Here is an 18274-nt window from a genome sequence, read left to right on the forward strand (position 1 = left end):
CCCACACAAGTGAGGTGCCATTTTACTCTACAGACTTGGGGAAATTCTGGGTGGGTGGAAGTTTGTGACTCCCCAAAGATTCCAGAATTTTTCATCACAGAAATATTAGGAAAATGTGTTTTTTTTAACAAAGTTTTAGGTTTGCAAGGGATTCTGGGTAATGGAACCTGCTGAGAGCCACACAAGTCACCCCATCGTGGATTTCCCTGGGTGTCTAGTTTTCAAACCTGTACCAGTTTGATAGGCTTTCTTGGACGGCGGCTGAGCTAAGGCTCAAAATCCACAGTTAGGCACATTGTGAATAAAGGGTCAGTTTTCAGTGGAAAAATGTGATGTGTCCACTTTGTGTTTTGGTCCATTTCATGTCGCAGACACTAGGTCTACCCACATAAGTGAGGTATCATATCAGGAGACTTAGTGGAATACAGAATAGTTGAACACGTGTTATTACTGTTTGTATTTCTATGCATGTATGCCTTCCAAATGTAAGTCAGCGTGTAAAAAAGAAGTCAGTTTGAACAATATGCTCTAATTCACATGCTAATATGGGTAGCCACAAATCAAGAGATGCACAAATAACCACTACTTCTAAACTCCATATCTCGTTCTCATTTCAGATATACATAGATTTCCTTGATACCTATTTTCCACTCATTATATTTTACCGAATGAATTACTGTATACCCGGTACACAATGAAAAACCATTGCAATGTGCAACTCTGTTATTGGCTCTGGGTACCCCGTGTTCTTAGTGAACCTACAAGCCTCATATATCCCCACAACCTGAAGGGTCCCGCAGACATAACAGTATATAGCTTTAAAAAAATCTACTATAGTTAGAAGAAGTTACAAGTGAAAATGTAGGCACAAACGGCTGTTTTTTCAACTAAATTTCAAAATTCTTTTATTTCAACTGTTCCTTTCTATAGGAAAATCTGGAAGGATCTACAAAAAGTATCCCTTGCTAAATTTCGAATTTCGTCTACTTTACAGAAATTGGTTTCACACCCATTTTAACCACTAACCGGAAGGATGTTGAAAGCACAAAAAATAGGAAAAATAGGCTATACCCCAGTAAAATACCAAAACTCTGTAGAAAATGTTGGTTTTCTGACAAAGGTTTTCTTGTTCCTGAAAGCTGGGAAGATGGCGATTTTAGCACCACAAGCCCTTCATTGATACATTTACAGGCAAAAAAAAAGCCACTTTCTTCTGCAGGAATTTTTTTCCATATTTCCACAAAAACCCAAAACTTTGCTGTATTTTGCCAAATTTTTCGGTCCCCTCGAGGGAAATCCCAAAACCCTGGATACCTCAGGATGTTGGAAGAAAAGGACGCAAATTTGCCGTGAATAACTTATGTGGACAAAAAGTTATGGGGGCTAAGCGTGAACTACCCCAAATCGACAAAAAAGGGTGTGGCACAGGGAGGCCGGGCAGCGAAGAGGTAAATAACAAAAATAAAACTTAAAAACCTTCTCAATAATTATACCAACTGCAATTAAAGTAGCATCGAGGAAAGCATTAGACTTTGAAGGGGTCAAGTTTACTAATCCCACCCCAAACTAAGTGACAGTAGGGAAATTGATGGATTTTGGAGGAATCATATTAACAATTCCCACTCCAGCCTGAACATGAATAAGGAAAGTGTTGATCATTGAAGGAGTTATATGTACTATTTACATTCAAACTTACATAACAAAAGAGAACGTGTTAGAAGGGTTAGTTTTACCATTTCCACTCCAATGTAAACACAACTAGACAAAGTGTTGAGCACTGGAGAGGTAATATTTAATAAACCACATATTGGTCAATTCAATGTCATTGAAGGCCATGATACCTGCACAAATAACAGTGATATTGTTGATTTCAATGCATGTCGTGATACATGTACGCATAATGATGATAATGTTTGTAAATGAAACATTTATGACCGCCATGTTATATGTACACATACTAACAAGCTCGTATCATTGCTGTCGTATCTGCCCTAGATGACCTCCCTGTCAACCCTAAGTCAGAGATACATGGTTAGGCAGTTCCTGCGACCCAAACCCATGCCTAAAGATTGATAGGTCACAGGTGGGGTATCACTTAGCTCGTAGACACATGCATGAACAAGAGAAAACCAGATCAATCCCACAGATAGGCAGTCGCACCACAATGGCCTGAGGGGATTGGCCCCCGATAAAACACGTTTGGCCTGAGGGGCGCGCACTCCCAAAATATGAGTGTCAGATTCTGCATGTAGTTAGGGACACGAAGCCAATCTGGATGGAGAACAAATACTCTACATTCAGTCATCACACATCCCCCATGCTAGGCATCTAGACACATGCATGGATTGAATAAGTCTTCCTGTTTATGTTTGTTATTCCAACTTGTCAATGTCATATACAAAAAAAGGCTTTAGGTCATGTTTTGTTTGTGAGGATTTTCTGTTTTATTCTCAAATCAAAACTGTCATCCTACTCCCAGTATTGCATCATCGATTGGTGACTTTCGGCAGCTGACACGTGTTCTGCCCCATAGTGGCACGTTGGCTTGGGGATTTCACAAGGCTGCAAAGAGTGATGAATATCATAAGTCTCGAGATTACATTAGGGTTAAGATGACCTCCACCATGTGCAGTGTGAGTAATCCGCATTAAAATCAGTGTACTAATTTAGGGCTTGATTACGATGGTCTCACTACCATCATACGCAGGTTTTGCGCTTGCCATATTTCAATGGCGGGCGTTTTTTTGGCAGTCGGAAAGACCATCAGACTGTCGGAGGAGAATGATATCCCTACAAGGGACTATGATGCCCCTTTCCGCCTGCCTTTTTCATGGCGGGTAATCGCCATGAAAAGGCAGGCGGAAAGGGACTTTGCGTGCCCATTGCGGGCCCCTCTTCCCCCCGGCACCCCCAGATATGGGCACTGGGGGCACTTATGGTGCCCCCTATATATCCATGCACAATGTGGCAGGCACCGCATGGTGCCTGCCATGTAATGCAGGGATATGTGCAATGTTCCCTTTTTGGCTTGCTGCGTGTGCTGCAGCTAGCAGCACATGCCGCAACACAAAATGTAGGCGTAGCGACTGCCGTGGTGGCGGTCACATTGTAATGCCTATGTCGGGACCACCGACAGACTCAATAAGTAATGACAAACACATGGAATTGTTATAACAAGGAAACCTTTATCTAATCTTCAATATGAATGGTTAGAGCACAAAAATACATCAGAATCATTTATCATCGGTTATTCAATTGAACACAGGTAACATCACAAGTCATCAGAGCTCAGAGCAAAATACTTCACAATTAGTACCTGATGAGAGGGAGAGAGAGAAAAGAGAAAACACATTGCAAAATACAGTATGCAATCAAGAATCATACAAACCTACGATTTGGTTATAGATTTATCAGGACCGGGACTCGAGAAAAGACCCAGTAGGACACTAGAGCACAGCGTGCAATAGCCGGAGTCATTTAACCCTTCAGCCGAAAGGTTTAGCCTGCTCTACTTCACCAGCCGGCAAAGCGCAGAGGAATCAGGAGAGTTCAGTTCAGAGGAATTCAGAGTTCAGACAGGATTTGCAGTAAAATAACTGCTCATGTCCTTTTCCCACAGTGCAATTATACCTCCGAACATTCACAGTTCTTGCCCACAAAGTAACTTTTGCATGATTTCTATTGTAATCTCTCATTTGCTCAGCTTAGGGCCTTATGTTCCATTAGGAAGCTGAAGACAGGCAAAGTCCATCCACCCAGCATCTCATAAAGATACTTAAGCTGGATGATATCACAGGGCCTAGTGGGCCTGATGGGGTAGACAGTCTGGGTGGGGCAGCACCTGAGGGTGGGCCTAGGGGTGGAAACTCCCCTGACCCTACCTCTGATGCTAACCAGACTGGTGACAATGACCAGACTCTGGTGAACCCAGATCTCCTGGATGAGGATGAGGAGGATGACAATAATGCTCCTTCCTTTATTCCTCCAGGTAGACCTGACAGGGCTAGAAGGGATAGATCTCTGTCAAGGGGATCTGTCCAGTCTAAGCTCCTCACTGTTAGAGAAGAGGATGCTGATGATTACAAAGCTTTGAAAAGTGCACTGTTAGATGGGTTTGGCTTAACCACTGAACAATACAGGTTAAAGTTCATAGATACCCATTAAGCACAAAATCAAGACTGGGTTGACTTTGATGACTGTGCTGCTAAGACTCTGGAAGGTTGGTTATTGGGCAGTAAAGTGGGTGACTTCAAAGGATTGTACAATCTGCTAATGAGGGAGCAGATTCTTAATAACTGTCAAAATCAGCTGTTGCAACAGTACCTGGTAGACTCTGATCTGACCTCTCCCCAAGAATTGGGAAAGAAGGCAGACAAATGGGTCAGAACCAGGGTGAAGCAGAAGGTACAGAACAAAGGTAGTGACCCAAAGAAGCAAGTTTCCAAAAACTCTGACAAGGGTGGGGACAAGGGTAAAGACCAGAAGTCTTCTCAGGGGCCCCAAATATCTTCTTCAGGTGGGGATTCACAGGCTAACAAAGGGGAAGGCCAAAAGAAACCTTGGTGCAAAATCTGTAAGCAGAAAACTCACTGGACCAGTGACTGCACCAAGGCCAAAGAAAATACTCCAGCCACCACCAATGCCCCTAAGGCACCTGCTCCCCCTAGTGCAGTTACAATTGGTGGTGGGAATACACAGAATAAGGGTGTAGTAGGGTTGACCCTGGGTTCTGAGATCGACTCTAGCCTAGTCAGAGTTCCAACTCAGGCTGTGCTTGTCTGTGATGGGGGCACGGATATGTCCCCCTGTGTGAGTCCCAGTAACCTGGGCAAATACAGACAGCAGCCTTTAATAAATGGAGTAGAAGCTTGGGCATTCAGGGACACAGGAGCAAGTGTCACAATGGTGACAAGAGATCTTGTGGATCCCAGGCAGATTATACTTGGTGAAATGTACCAAGTAACCAATGCTAGCAATGTCAGAACAGACCATTCTCTGACAGTTGTTAACTTCTCCTGGGGATGGGTAACTGGCCTTAAGATGGTTGTGGCAAGTGCAGACCTACCACTGCTGTGCTTGCTTGGCAATGATCTAGAGACTTCAGCGTGGGCTGAAGTGGAGCTCAGGACACATGCAGAAATGTTAGGGATCCCTGCTCATGTCTTTGCTGTGACTAGGTCACAGGCCAAAATGCCTAAAGCTGGACAGGCCCTGGATTCTGGAAGAATGGACCAGGTGCCTCACAAGAGGAGGAGCAGTAGGGTTAAGGCAGAGCCTTCCCACCTGACTCAGAATGCTGATCAGTCTCCTCAGGGAGATGATCTTGAGCCTGAAGAAGGAACTGTCCCAGAGGAGCCTGAACCTGACCAGGTTGAGTTCTTGGGGACAGGGGACCCTTCCAGATCTGATCTGAGCCAGGAGCAGAAAACCTGCCCCTCTCTTGAACCCCTCAGAAAGCAAGCTGCTGATGAGGCTGCTGGGAATGCTGGTGGCACCCATAAAATTTATTGGGCTGATGGACTCCTATACTCAGAGAGTGTAGACCCCAAGTCTGGTGCATCCAGGTGGTGGTCATACCTCTGAAGAGTAGGGGTTTCCTATTGACACTAGCCCATGATATTCCCCTAGCAGGACACCTAGGCCAGAACAAGACTTGGGACAGAATTGTCCCTCACTTTCACTGGCCCCACATGTCTGTAGACACCAAGGAGTTTTGTCGCTCCTTTGTAACCTGCCAAGCCAGTGGCAAAGCAGGTGGCACTACAAAGGCCCCCCTGATACCACTACCAGTGGTGGGGGTACCCTTTGAAAGGGATAGACATTGTTGGTCCCATGGATCCCCAAACAGCATCTGGGCACAGATTTATACTGGTGGTAGTGGATCATGCCACCAGGTATCCAGAAGCAATTCCCCTAAGTACCACTACAGCACCTGTAGTGGCAAGAGCTCTCTTGAGTGTGTTCTCAAGAGTATGCTTTCCTAAGGAGGTAGTATCTGACAGGGATGCAAACTTCATGTCCAGTTACTTGACTGCTATGTGGAAGGAGTGTGGAGTGAACTACAAGTTCACCACACCCTATCACCCACAATGCAATGGTTTAGTTGAGAGATTCAACAAAACCATAAAGGGCATGATCAAAGGACTCCTAGAGAAGCTTAGGTGAACATGGATACATTTGCATACATGGAGGTTGGTTACAATCCATTTAAAGTTTTGTTTGGGCACCCTGTCAGGGGTCCATTGTGTTTGGTGAAGGAAGGATGGGAGTTACCTCTCAAGCCCCCAAAGCAAGACATAGTGGACTATGTACTTGGTCTCCACTCCAGGATGGCTGAGTACATGCAAAAGGCAAACTAAAACCTTGAGGCTAGCCAGGAACTGCAAAAAGCCTGGAATGACCAAAAGGCTGTACTGACTGTTTACCAGCCAGGACAGATAGTGTGGGTGTTGGAGCCTGTGGCCCCAGCAGCCCTCCAGGACAAATGGAGTGACTCCCATACTATAGTTGAACAGAAAGGGGAGGTTACCTACTTGGTAGACCTTGGAACCCCTAGGAGTCGCCATAGGGTACTTCATGTCAACAGACCTAAACCATATGTTGACAGGGCAGACATGGGCTTGCTCATGGCTACTGATGAAGGACAGGAGGAAGAGAGTGATCCACTCCCTGACCTGCTTTCTCAGAACCCTGATGATGGATCAGTAGATGGTGTAGCCTTGGCAGGCAGCCTCACTGCCCATCAGCAAACTGACTGCAGAAACCTTCTCAGCCAGTTTAGACATATGTTTTCTCTGACTCCAAGTCAGACCACCTGGTGCACTCATGAAGTGGACACTGGGGACAGTCTACCTGTGGAGAATAAGATCTACAGGCAACCTGACCATGTCAGGGACTGTATAAGGACAGAAGTCCAAAAGATGTTGGAACTGGGTGTGATTGAACTCTCAGTTTGCCCTTGGGCTAGCCCAGTAGTCCTGGTACCAAAACCTCACACCAGTGGTGGGAAAAGCAAGATGAGGTTTTGTGTAGACTATAGGGGTCTCAATGCAGTCACTAGGACTGATGCCCATCCCATTCCCAGGACAGATGAGCTAATAGATACTTTGGCCTCAGCCAAGTTTCTAAGCACATTTGACCTAACAGCTGGCTACTGGCAGATCAGACTAGCTGATGATGCAAAGCCAAAGACAGCATTTTCAACCCCTAGTGGGCACTATCAATTTGTGGTAATGCACTTTGGGTTGAAAAATGCACCTACCACTTTCCAAAGATTGGTGAATCAAGTCCTTACAGGCCTGGAAGACCTAAGTGCAGCATATCTAGATGATATTGCTGTCTTTAGCTCCACCAGGGAGGATCACCTGGTCCACCTGAGGAATGTTTTGGAGGCCCTGCAAAGGGCAGGCCTCACTATCAAGGCTACTAAGTGCCAGATAGGGCAGAGTAATGTTGTGTACCTGGGCCACCTTGTAGGTGGAGGCCAGGTTCAACCAATACAGAACAAAATCCAGACCATAATGGAATGGATTGCTCCAACTACCCTACTTAGGCCTGACTGGGTACTATAGGAGATTTGTCAAAGGGTATGGATCAATAGTGACACCCTTGCATTAACTTCTAAAAAGATGCCCAAAAAGGTTCAGTGGACAGCTAGCTGTCAAAAAAGGCATTTGATGACCTGAAGCATGCCATGTGCACTGCTCCCATTCTGCAGAGTCCTGACTACTCCAAGAAGTTCATTGTCCAAACAGATGCATCTGAATTGGGGGTAGGGGCTGTACTGTCACAAATGAATGATGAAGGTCAGGATCAGCCAGTAGCTTTCATAAGCAGAAGGCTGACCCCTAGCGAGAAACGTTGGTCAGCCATTGAGAGGGAGGCCTTTGCTGTGGTTTGGGCTCTGAAGAAGTTGAGGCCATACTTGTTTGGTACTCACTTCCTTTGTCAGATAGATCATAAGCCCCATTTTATGGCTAAAACAAATGAAGGGTGAAAACCCCAAACTGCTTAGGTGGTCCATTTCCCCACAGGGGATGGACTTTACAGTGGAACATAGACCTGGGAGTAACCATGCCAATGCAGATGGACTCTCTAGGTATTTCCACTTAGAACGTGAAGACTCAACTGGTCAAGGTTAGTTTAATGTCCCTGCGTTTGGGGAGAGTTGTGTAGGAGAGTAGGATCTGCTTCACATGGGTACCCCCACTTTTTTCTGGTGTTTCACTGTTTTTCGACCTTAGTCTGGGTGTGGCCCTGCTAATCAGGACCACAGGCTAGCTGCTTCCTCTCTAAAATGGTTTGCATGTACATTAGGTACATATATAATTGGATTCTGGAGTGCCTTATAAGCCCCTAGTATATGGTATACTATGTACCTAGGGCATAGGTACCTCAGAGGCCTACCAGGGGCTGAAGCATGTATTATGCCACCCCTGGGAAGCACTCCAAAATGGCACCACAGGTCTGCTACTGCAGCCTGGGTAAGGGTATGCTGGCACCCCTTACAGTGGTATAGACTACCTCTACCCACCTATATATACAGACACACATAAACCTATAAGCCACTCCTATGGCAGGCCTTGACAATCCGGAAGGCAGAGTGCTTGGTTTTGTGTGAGAGGGTGCCCAAGCATGAGCTGAGCCCCTCTGCAGCTTTCGGAAGTACTTACTTATGGCTGTTCTGTGATACAACCATACCATATACTCTTAAGTGCATTATAACCTTGCGGTAAATGCTAACTTTGGAATGGCTGCATCAAAACATGTTGTGTTTGGTTTCAAACGCTTTGTAATACTACCTAGCATTCCACCCTTGTAGAGGGAGAGACATGTTCACACTGGTCAAACCTGGTAGGACTTTCCTGAGCCCTGGCATCACAAACTGGATGCCTCTGCCACAGACACGGGTCTGGCCTCCTGCTGCTGACCGAAACTCCGACAGGGGAGGCCTGGACAATAGGTTTCATGTCGAAGGGAGGTGGTTACCTCCCCAGACAGGCAGATGTGTATTGGGGCTGGGCGGGAGCACTCTCTGGTGCTTTGAAGTCCTGCACTGGGGGCACATTTGGTGTCCCTGTGCATAGTCCAGTTCAAACTGGTTGCAGGGGATACCTGCCCCTGCTCTGGCGCGAAACTGGACAAAGGAAATGGGTGTGACCACCTCTCTTTCTTAATCCACCCATAGGTGGGGCCTTAGAGTTAGTCCATCCCCTAAACTTAGTATAAGTATAGGAATCCAGTCTTTGGGGTCAAGGAGTGACTCCCCTGCTTGGCAGGCATCAAAGAAGCAACTGACCGGTCTGCATCGCTGAAGCTCCCGCCAGACGCCAAAGTCTTTGCATCACCAGAGGTGGATTTCCAGACTTTCCCGAGGCTACCCTGAGTCCACAGCAAACCTGAGGCCTGTGGCTATCGTGGGTGACGTGGAACCATGACCCCTGGACACCGTGAACTTTTGCAGCAACACTATCTTCCTGGACCTCATCGAAGTAGTGCTTTGGGCTACGAGTAGCCCCAGCCTTGAGCATCTCCTGTACCGAAGATTGTTGGCCTCCACTCCACGAGTGACCCGTGGGCCAGTTTCAAGTGCGACCGCTCGAGGCAACTGTTTTCTAATTGGGCTTTCCTGGTTGCTCCAGACGTGTCCTGACTTACCCTTCCTGGGTGAGCCCCTCAGACCTTTCTGGTCTGCACCGCAGTCCTTTCTTCCTGTGACTTGCCGTTGCCAAGGCTTGTTGGGTCCATTCTGGTCGCCGACGCCGCAACACTCAACAGACTTTGTGGGACAGCTCAAATCCGGCTCGTGGACTTCGTCGACGCCTCCTGGACCTCGTGGCTGAAGAGTCAAGACACCCATCAACTCACCTGAAGCACCCGACATCTGTGGGCATTGGTCCATCCTGCCCTTGGTCACTGGCTAGTGACAGAGACTCTGTCCCCTCTGCTTTCAGGTTCCTTCCATCCTAGATCCAGGCTTGGATCTCTTCGGACACTTCTCCTCTTCACGGCAGCAGCAGTTCTTTGCAGGCTTCCATTGCAATTGACGACGCGACCCGACACCAAAAGACACCTATGCACCCGGCTTCCCTGGGTGAGGTAACTCGAGTACACCGGTGCTCCCATGGGTGCTATCCCTAGAACTTCTTAAGTCCAAAAGGGTTTGGTCCTGACTCGATTCTAAGTGTCCCTAATCTTTAAATTTCCATCCGCGACATTGCCCATAGAAGATAACGGGAACACGCAGTTGTGTTTACACACTGCATACAGCCCCCCTGGGTCCCCTGTGTCCCAGCGATTCTACAGGCTCTAGGCCTTGTGTCTATCCCAGTCGTGGTTCTTATACCACTTTTTTGGTATATGGTTTGGTACGCCCCTAGGGCCCAAACGTGTATTTGTGCAATTACTGATATTTGCTAACTTGTAAACAAAGTACTTCGAACTCTAGTCTCATAAAGAGACCAGAGGGGTGTGTTTAATCTTAAATACATATATTTTTAATATATACCAGGTGTGGTTGTCCTTTCATTTGATCATTCAAGAGATTATAGACTGGTAAAACAAGCTGCTTTACATTCCTTCAAGACTTGGCCTGAAGGCTGCTCTCCATAGCTACCACTATGATAGCTTTCAATAAAGGTTGTCTTTAACCATTCACCATAAGGGGTTGTTTGAACTGATACAAGGTGCCCACTAGAACTAGTGGACAGCATATATCAGGCCACCTTTTCACACATAAACTCCCGAATTGCCCGTGTGATGGAAAGTCTCCCCAATCTACGTTGCACTTTTTACTATTTTGTAGTTTCTATAAAGACATTTGGAAATCCATTTAAAAACCTTTGTTTTTTATCTAAAATGTTTTTTCTTCATAAACATGCTTTTAATTTTGTATGTAGTCTGGAAAATCAGATAATCACGAACGCAGTTATTTTGTATATACAACTGGCAGTAGGGAAAAGAAAGGTCTATTCACATCTAGATGCACTATTGTACGAAAAACCAGATGACTATATGTAGTCGTGATACATACAATGGTACTGAGCACTTTATATTGTATGACAAAGGTCATCTTTGTCCACTGTCCATTAAGTTGTGCTATACACAATGGCATTATGAATTTTATATACTTGTATAGTATAGATTATCGTGTTGTTGTGACAGTATTGTTTTTATATAGCTGAACACTTTGCACTTTACGTACTTGAACGTTTAAGAGTCGCTCATTGTTCCCTCTGATTGTATAACTTCTTCGAATTCTGTACCTAAAAAATCGAACTGTAATTTGTTATACCGTATGTCAACGAAATGCTGTTTTTATCTTTTGATTGTGTATCTTTACGTATTTTTTAAGTTTGCAATTGTAACTGTTTTCTCTGAATAGTATGCTTTTATGGTGGCATTATTCACAGCGAATAAAGCTGACTTGACTTGAAAATGAAACGTACAAATGCACTATTTCAACATACAAAGAAATGATAAAGGAGGAAAAAGCTTGCTTTTTTACCTATAAAATTGAATCTTCAAAATACTTGTCCTAAGGGTTGTTTGCAACCATAATAAAACTGACCAAGCTTCCAGAAAATAAAAATAACATGATCAATCAATCCTTCTGCAACTGTTTTCCCCAAAAAAGTTAAAGCTGTCTATATCTTCTCTGACAACAAGCCACACCCCAGCCCTCCAGATGGAGTTGCGTTTCCAAATGGCATAGGGCTAGCCGATATATCGGAGATGCCTCTCATAAAGGCACCTCTTCAGGTAGACTAGTTTACTTGCCTTCTGGGTCCTCTATCAATACCACACTGGCCTAGAATTCTAAAACAATGGACCTTCTCTTCATTAACCTCAGGCCAGGTCCAGAGGTTACTCACAAATTTAAATCTGCTTCCCTTTGGGATCCATGCCCTCCAAAGATTATGCGTCTTTTACCAGAGATCACTCCGGTTCACCTTACAGACTTTTTAATATGATGCTCACCTCTGACTATTTTCTTAAGGAATGGAAAAAGGTTCCATCTTGCAACCTTGATTCCTCTGACCCCAACAACTATCGACCGATCTCACATATTCAATTTCTGCTAAAAATTGTAGAGAAGCCTATTAACCTAGACCTGAAGTCTTTTAATAATAACAACTGCCTTTTTGATTTAACTCAGTTCAGCTTTGGAAGCAAACTTAGAACCGAATTAGCCCTAATAGCAGCATCAAAAGAAATCAGACAGACTCTTGATTCAGGAAAAAATGCTGCTTTGATCTATGTTAGCCCTCTCTGCTGCATTTGACACGGTCAACCATGACCCGCTTATCAAACTTCTTTACTCCATGGGAATCAGGGGTGGACTTTCGCACTTCAAAAATCCTTTTTACAAAACAAGAGCAATTTGTCGCCTTTGACGAATTCACATCACCTTCCTCTTCATTGGCATGTGGTGTTCCACAGGGCTCATCTTTAAGTCCTACCCTCTTTAACCTTTATGTGACCCCTCTGGCTGGCCTGATTAAATCCTTTGACTTCTCAGTAGTATCTTACGCCAATGACACCCAGATTGTGTTGTCAGTGGCCAGTATCCTGGAGGACACTGCTATGAAATTTCAGAACTGTATGCTTCAGATTGGTAGATGGATGAATGACAAATGTCTGAAACCAAGGCCCTGTTGTTCAGCTGAAACACTTTTTTCTGGTCCCCTAATTGGTGGCCACAGGAACTTGGCAGTTTGCCCACCCAAGTCACAAACGTTAAAAACATAGGGGCTCTTTTTGACAGTAAGGTGTCATTTGAAAGTCAGATCAATGCCATCACCTCCTCCTCCTACCTTATGCAGAAGTAACTTTGGAATGTTTTCCGTTGTATCCCACAGGAACTGCAGAAAACTGTGGTCTCGGCCCTCATGTCCTATGTGGACTATTGCAATGCGCTGTTCGCTAATCTACAGAAAAGATTCTGAAACAGACTATTACAGAATGCAGCAGCCCGTCGGCTATTAGGGATCCCCAAGCCTCAGTGAGTGTTGCAGACTCTGATCCAACTTCACTGACTTCCCATCAAGAAGCGCCTTAACTTCAAGCACTCTGCATCACACTGAAGCCTCTGCATGGCTTTGGACCCACCTATTTTAAACAGTTCTTTCAATAGCACACCCCTTTTAGACCTCTATGTTCATCTTCAGTCTATAACGTGGTAGTTCTGAAATGCAGCAGGTAAAACTGCGGTGGTAGGAGCGTTGTGTTCTGCACTTCCAAACTGTGAAACTTCCTTCCTCCTGACCTCAAGAAAATGACAGGACTGCTTTCTTTTAGAAAAGCCCTCTAAACCTGGCTCTTTAATCAATAGAACTCCCTGGCTTGGTCGATTGATTCACCATCTCTTGGTTCTTCCTTCCTTGGGCTAGTGCCTAGATGCCTCTGTGCATTAGAGCTCTTTACAAATTAAATTTTCATTTCATTTCAAAGATATTCTGTGCTTAACTACATTTTTTACAAAGTGTGTTAGAAGGTGTTACATTGGTTCATAGTTAGTTAGGCAAGTGCATTTAAAAAAAAACAATTGGGATACCACATTTTCATGATTCAACCACCCTTGTGAATGTGGTTTCATAAAATCTTTTAGAACTAGGCCTCCCAATAATAACCAGATGGAAAATAAATGGGTATTACAAGGTCTCAAGATATGCATGGAGAACATTGGATGATAAAGCTGAGTCAATTAAAATTGATAAAAAATGGAGACAATGGTCGTGTATTCGGGTCTATTTATTATACATTCTTTACTGATATACAAGAAGATAACTCCTGAAGAAGGTACTGGAAGATACCTCTTTCACTGATGTATGAGTGAGTGGAGCTGGTGTACAATGTTTGGAGAATACTATACTTATAAAAGCAGGGAGCTGGAAGCTCTTGTTGACGAGTGCGAAACCTTCCAATATATTTGTTAAAATCAATAACTGATTGTTAAAGAAAGCTCGGAAACTATCTGGAAAATATTTATTGAGTTTAACTTTTTGATGCTTAGAGTCACAATTTTTCATACAATACAGTTGTATCTTAAGTGGTCAATATATATCACTTCTGGTTGTTTGAATAGGATTTTCCCAAGTAATTCTGCTTGAGATGTAATTTCCTGGCCTAAGCAAAATGGTCCTATATTATATGGACCTGCGGTCAGCAAAATAGCTTTTGGAATCTAATCTGTAAACATAGCGCGACATTATTTGTTATATAAATTTTGCGTAATCCACAAATCCTATTGATCTGCAATCATCCTATGCAAGGTACAGAGCATAGATCCCAAAAACGGATATATAGTGCAATATTGCAAAAAAGAAGAGAGAACTCTGTGTAGTTCCCTAGTTTAGATGGAGAGCAACCTTGAATGAGCAAACGCAACCCCTGGCACGTGTTTCATTGTCATCATAGCTGTATTATTGCACTATTGGTAGCTTGCTCAGTAATATTACAACAATGGTGAACTGTGGTGACCCCCGTTTTCGCAGATCTGGGGCTCTTTGTTCATCTTATTGCTAAATACCGTACTATGAGCTGTGACACTTTATGCCCTGTTTACGCACTTTATCTACACACCTTTGTAAGCACAGCACTTTTACTGCCTACAGCTTTATGGTACCATTTATATCTTCTTGCTTGAAATCATGTACCTTGGTGTACAGTGTGTTGTAGCTCCATCCGAGGCAGCCGTTTGATGAATTTTAATCATTATTTTTGTACCTCCGATCTTTAAAATAAAATGCCAAAAAGATTCAAATAGATAGATAAATAATGAAATAAATAAACAGAGGGCTGGCCTTTTGTTCTCTCTCTTTCCTTTCCTAATATCACGACAAATAGTTTTAATGTGCTCTCCCTTACATTACCATTTTTCTGTTTTTCTCGTCCTTTGTAGTGTCCTTAAGCTGCTCTCCTGGTTTTAGCTGCAGAAATGGCTTTTGCTTTGCTGGCAAATGCGTTTGTATCGGCGGATCCACAGGACGGACCTGTGAAGAAGGTAAGAACAAACAGATGGCTCAGAGAACCACACACCGCTCACTGTCACAGGATGCCCTGAAGGAGACCAGACAAGAGTTTCATGATAGTTCTTTGGGTCACTGTCACAGGATGCCCTGAAGGGGACCAGACAAGAGTTTCATGATAGTTCTTTGGGTCACTGTCACAGGATGCCCTGAAGGAGACCAGACAAGAGTTTCATGATAGTTATTTGGGTCACTGTCACAGGATGCCCTGAAGGGGACCAGACAAGAGTTTCATGATAGTTCTTTGGGTCACTGTCACAGGATGCCCTGAAGGAGACCAGACAAGAGTTTCATGATAGTTCTTTGGGTCACTGTCACAGGATGCCCTGAAGGGGACCAGACAAGAGTTTCATGATAGTTCTTTGGGTCACTGTCACAGGATGCCCTGAAGGGGGCCAGACAAGAGTTTCATGATAGTTCTTTGGGTCACTGTCACAGGATGCCCTGAAGGAGACCAGACAAGAGTTTCATGATAGTTCTTTGGGTCAGCCATCCCAGAAACTCATATGACACATCCTAACAAATAGAGGAAGAAATGTAAAAATGGTGCTGAATTATTAAGGCTGTGGAGAGCCATCATTTGACACTGAACCCTGTTGGTAAAGTGGCTGAACCGCAAACTCAGTCCAATGTACAATACCGCCATGTGGTAAACAGCATTTACTTTTTTTGTTTTGTTATGAAACATAAATTTGCCAAATCCATACTATAGTATCAGCAACATTAAGGAACCTTTAATATCCTGGGTGTAACATGTATTTATACCTTATGCTCTGTTCTTATCTGCAATGCACTTCTGATCAGTTATGTTAAAAAGCAATGCCATGTCTCTCTAGGATGTGGTTGCTCTACTGGTGTGCCATAGGCCTATGTTCTTACTCGTCTACTGCAATCATCTTTTTACACCTCTAATGCAAACACGATGCTATGAGGATTAACCCTGGGCTGTGAACTCCGCTCCTCTCACAGAGTTTGCTGAGTTCTGATAAACTTGTCAACGGCAAATTGGCGAGCAAGGAAAATACACCTCCTGGTGAGACTTTCTTTGCTTGCGCTTGTCAATGTCTAGTTGGTGAGTGCAGAAAAATCAACCTCTCTGCAATATTTGTCAATGCAGGCGGCCGTATTTCTCAATGAGAGTGGTCGCATATGCTCGCGAACATTCGCATTAGGAAACCTTCTGTTCGCCTTAAGAAAGTCTCCCCGAGCAGCAGAAAGAAAGCAGCGCCTTCCGCTCACGATGATTTTCCAGCTAGGGACAAACACACAGCACTTAAAATCATCGCTGCCAACCGCATGACCCTAACACACTCCGCTGCTAGCGGAACTCGGCGTTGTGCTGCTGAGTTTTTTTTGTCACTTCGAGGAGTTCCATGTAGCAGAACTCTGCGTACTCCGCCCAGGCTTAATGAGGATGTCTCGGGACGCAAACTTCTATGCACCACTTGGCTCTGGGAATACCTGTTGACGACTATGACCAGGTACATACGACAGGGTCCTGCTAGGAAATCTGCTGACATGTGTGGTAGCTACTGTGGTACTTGCTATCATCCATAAAATGTTTGCAGCATGGGGAATTCCAACCAATTTACAAAGCAAAAAGGACACTCATTGTGTGCTGTCAAACTGATAGGATGCTTCAAGCACGGCTTGGCGGCTGGTATTTGATGGTGGTGCGTTGGGCGAGTTGCAGTGGAGGGAGGTGGGTCCCGGGCGGAGGAAATGAAAATAAAAATAAATAAACACTTATCTGCTTGCCACCACCACCTCCTCGTGGTCCTCTTGTCCATTTCCAGGACTCCAGGGCAGGTAGCAGAAAGCACCTGGCTCCCATGCTCCCCTGAGCCAATCACAACGCTGCAAAGCAATGTTGTGATTGGTCTGAGTGCTGTGGCTTGCTGCTCAGCCAGGGAATTGGAGGCTGGGCATGTTCTCCACACAGACTGTAATGCAGCCTGGGAGCAAAATATACAAAGTGCGCATGACGATTTGACAAGCCTGAGACGGAAGGCCAAAGCATCATGCGCACTTGAAGTGGGCAAACCATTCCTCCCCTTGCCTGCTCTGTGTGCAGAGCAGCCCCACCCCTACCCAGCTGAGCAAGGACAGAAAATTAAATGATAATAACAATGAGTTATTATCATTTTATTTTGATCTTTTTGACCTTCTCATTGGGGCGGCGCTCCTCCACCTTAGCAGAGGAGCCGCCACACTACTTTCACCTTAGGTGATTAGCATCATGGAGCATTCCACGTTAGGAATATAGAAGGTGGTCGAAGAGTTGTGACCATCAAAAATGTTAATACTGCAACATTGTGCTAAGTTCTGAGTGGCTCCAAGAAACCACTCAAAATGTCCTGCTGAGATGGTGTTGTTATCCTGATATCAGTGCTCAATTTGAGCCACTGGTTGCAGGTGGAACCCACTGGCTCCTATTTTTGGGAACCAGAACTTTTTTCCCATTAGAACTTCACCATGAGCAAGAGAGAGGAAAACACACAAGGGAGAATGTAGGCAGGAGAGAAAGACAGAAAAACATTGATAACGGGAGAAAGCAGGGATGAAAAGGAAGATGAAAGAGTAATATAAGAGCGAGGGAGTGCCTGGTGGTGGATCAAAGAGGCACAGGTGGAATCAAGACAGTGCATCCTTGCTATTCGGCGGTCTGACCTTCTATAGCGCCTGTCGTGGGCTTCTGAACAAAACAGTGGGAACCAGCATGTGTTTGCCTATCAGGCACTGACTAATACCCTGCTGGGCTATTTTTCGAATGACAGGCCCCAGCTCACATAATATGATAAAAGGAATGGACCGCAAGATGAAAAACAATATGAGACAGTAGAAGGGCCAGATGAGACATAATCACATCCATCAGGAGATCTGGCCAGAGCACTCCAAGGGAGAAATCATCAAGAACATTGCGAGTATGATCCTTAGGCCACATACCACAAGGTGCATGTCAAGTTTATTTAACTTCAGGAATTACCGTGGATCCAACGCCAATCCTTGAGCATCTGCACCTGAAGATATAATGATGAGGGTAACATTGAGAACATCGAGCCGCCAGCGGCTTGTGGTGATGCAGCGTTTGTCACTTGTTGTTGGGAATTCTAGATAACCCAACAACTCCTGGAACAGATATCACCTGCTCCATTCTGTGATTCTGTACATGCTTACTTAATGTTTACAGCTGAGATATCTTCTCTTTCCTGTCCCTGCGGCAGTGCTGAAATATGCTGCAATCT

General features: G+C 44.7%; 1 protein-coding gene across 3 annotated transcripts in view; it reads left to right on the top strand.

Moving 5' to 3' along the window:
- LOC146839630 (uncharacterized) overlaps positions 1-18274 on the top strand; it is an 812224-nt gene that overhangs the window by 225527 nt on the left and 568423 nt on the right. For all 3 annotated transcript variants that reach the window (XM_085651718.1, XM_085651719.1, XM_085651720.1), the window contains exon 4: positions 14903-15004. In XM_085651718.1, coding sequence (XP_085507844.1) covers positions 14903-15004 — 102 coding nt within the window. The remainder of the gene's footprint in view (positions 1-14902; positions 15005-18274) is intronic.

The sequence above is a fragment of the Triturus cristatus genome, chromosome 4_1, assembly GCF_964204655.1.
Source record: "Triturus cristatus chromosome 4_1, aTriCri1.1, whole genome shotgun sequence".
Taxonomy (NCBI): Eukaryota; Metazoa; Chordata; class Amphibia; order Caudata; family Salamandridae; genus Triturus; species Triturus cristatus.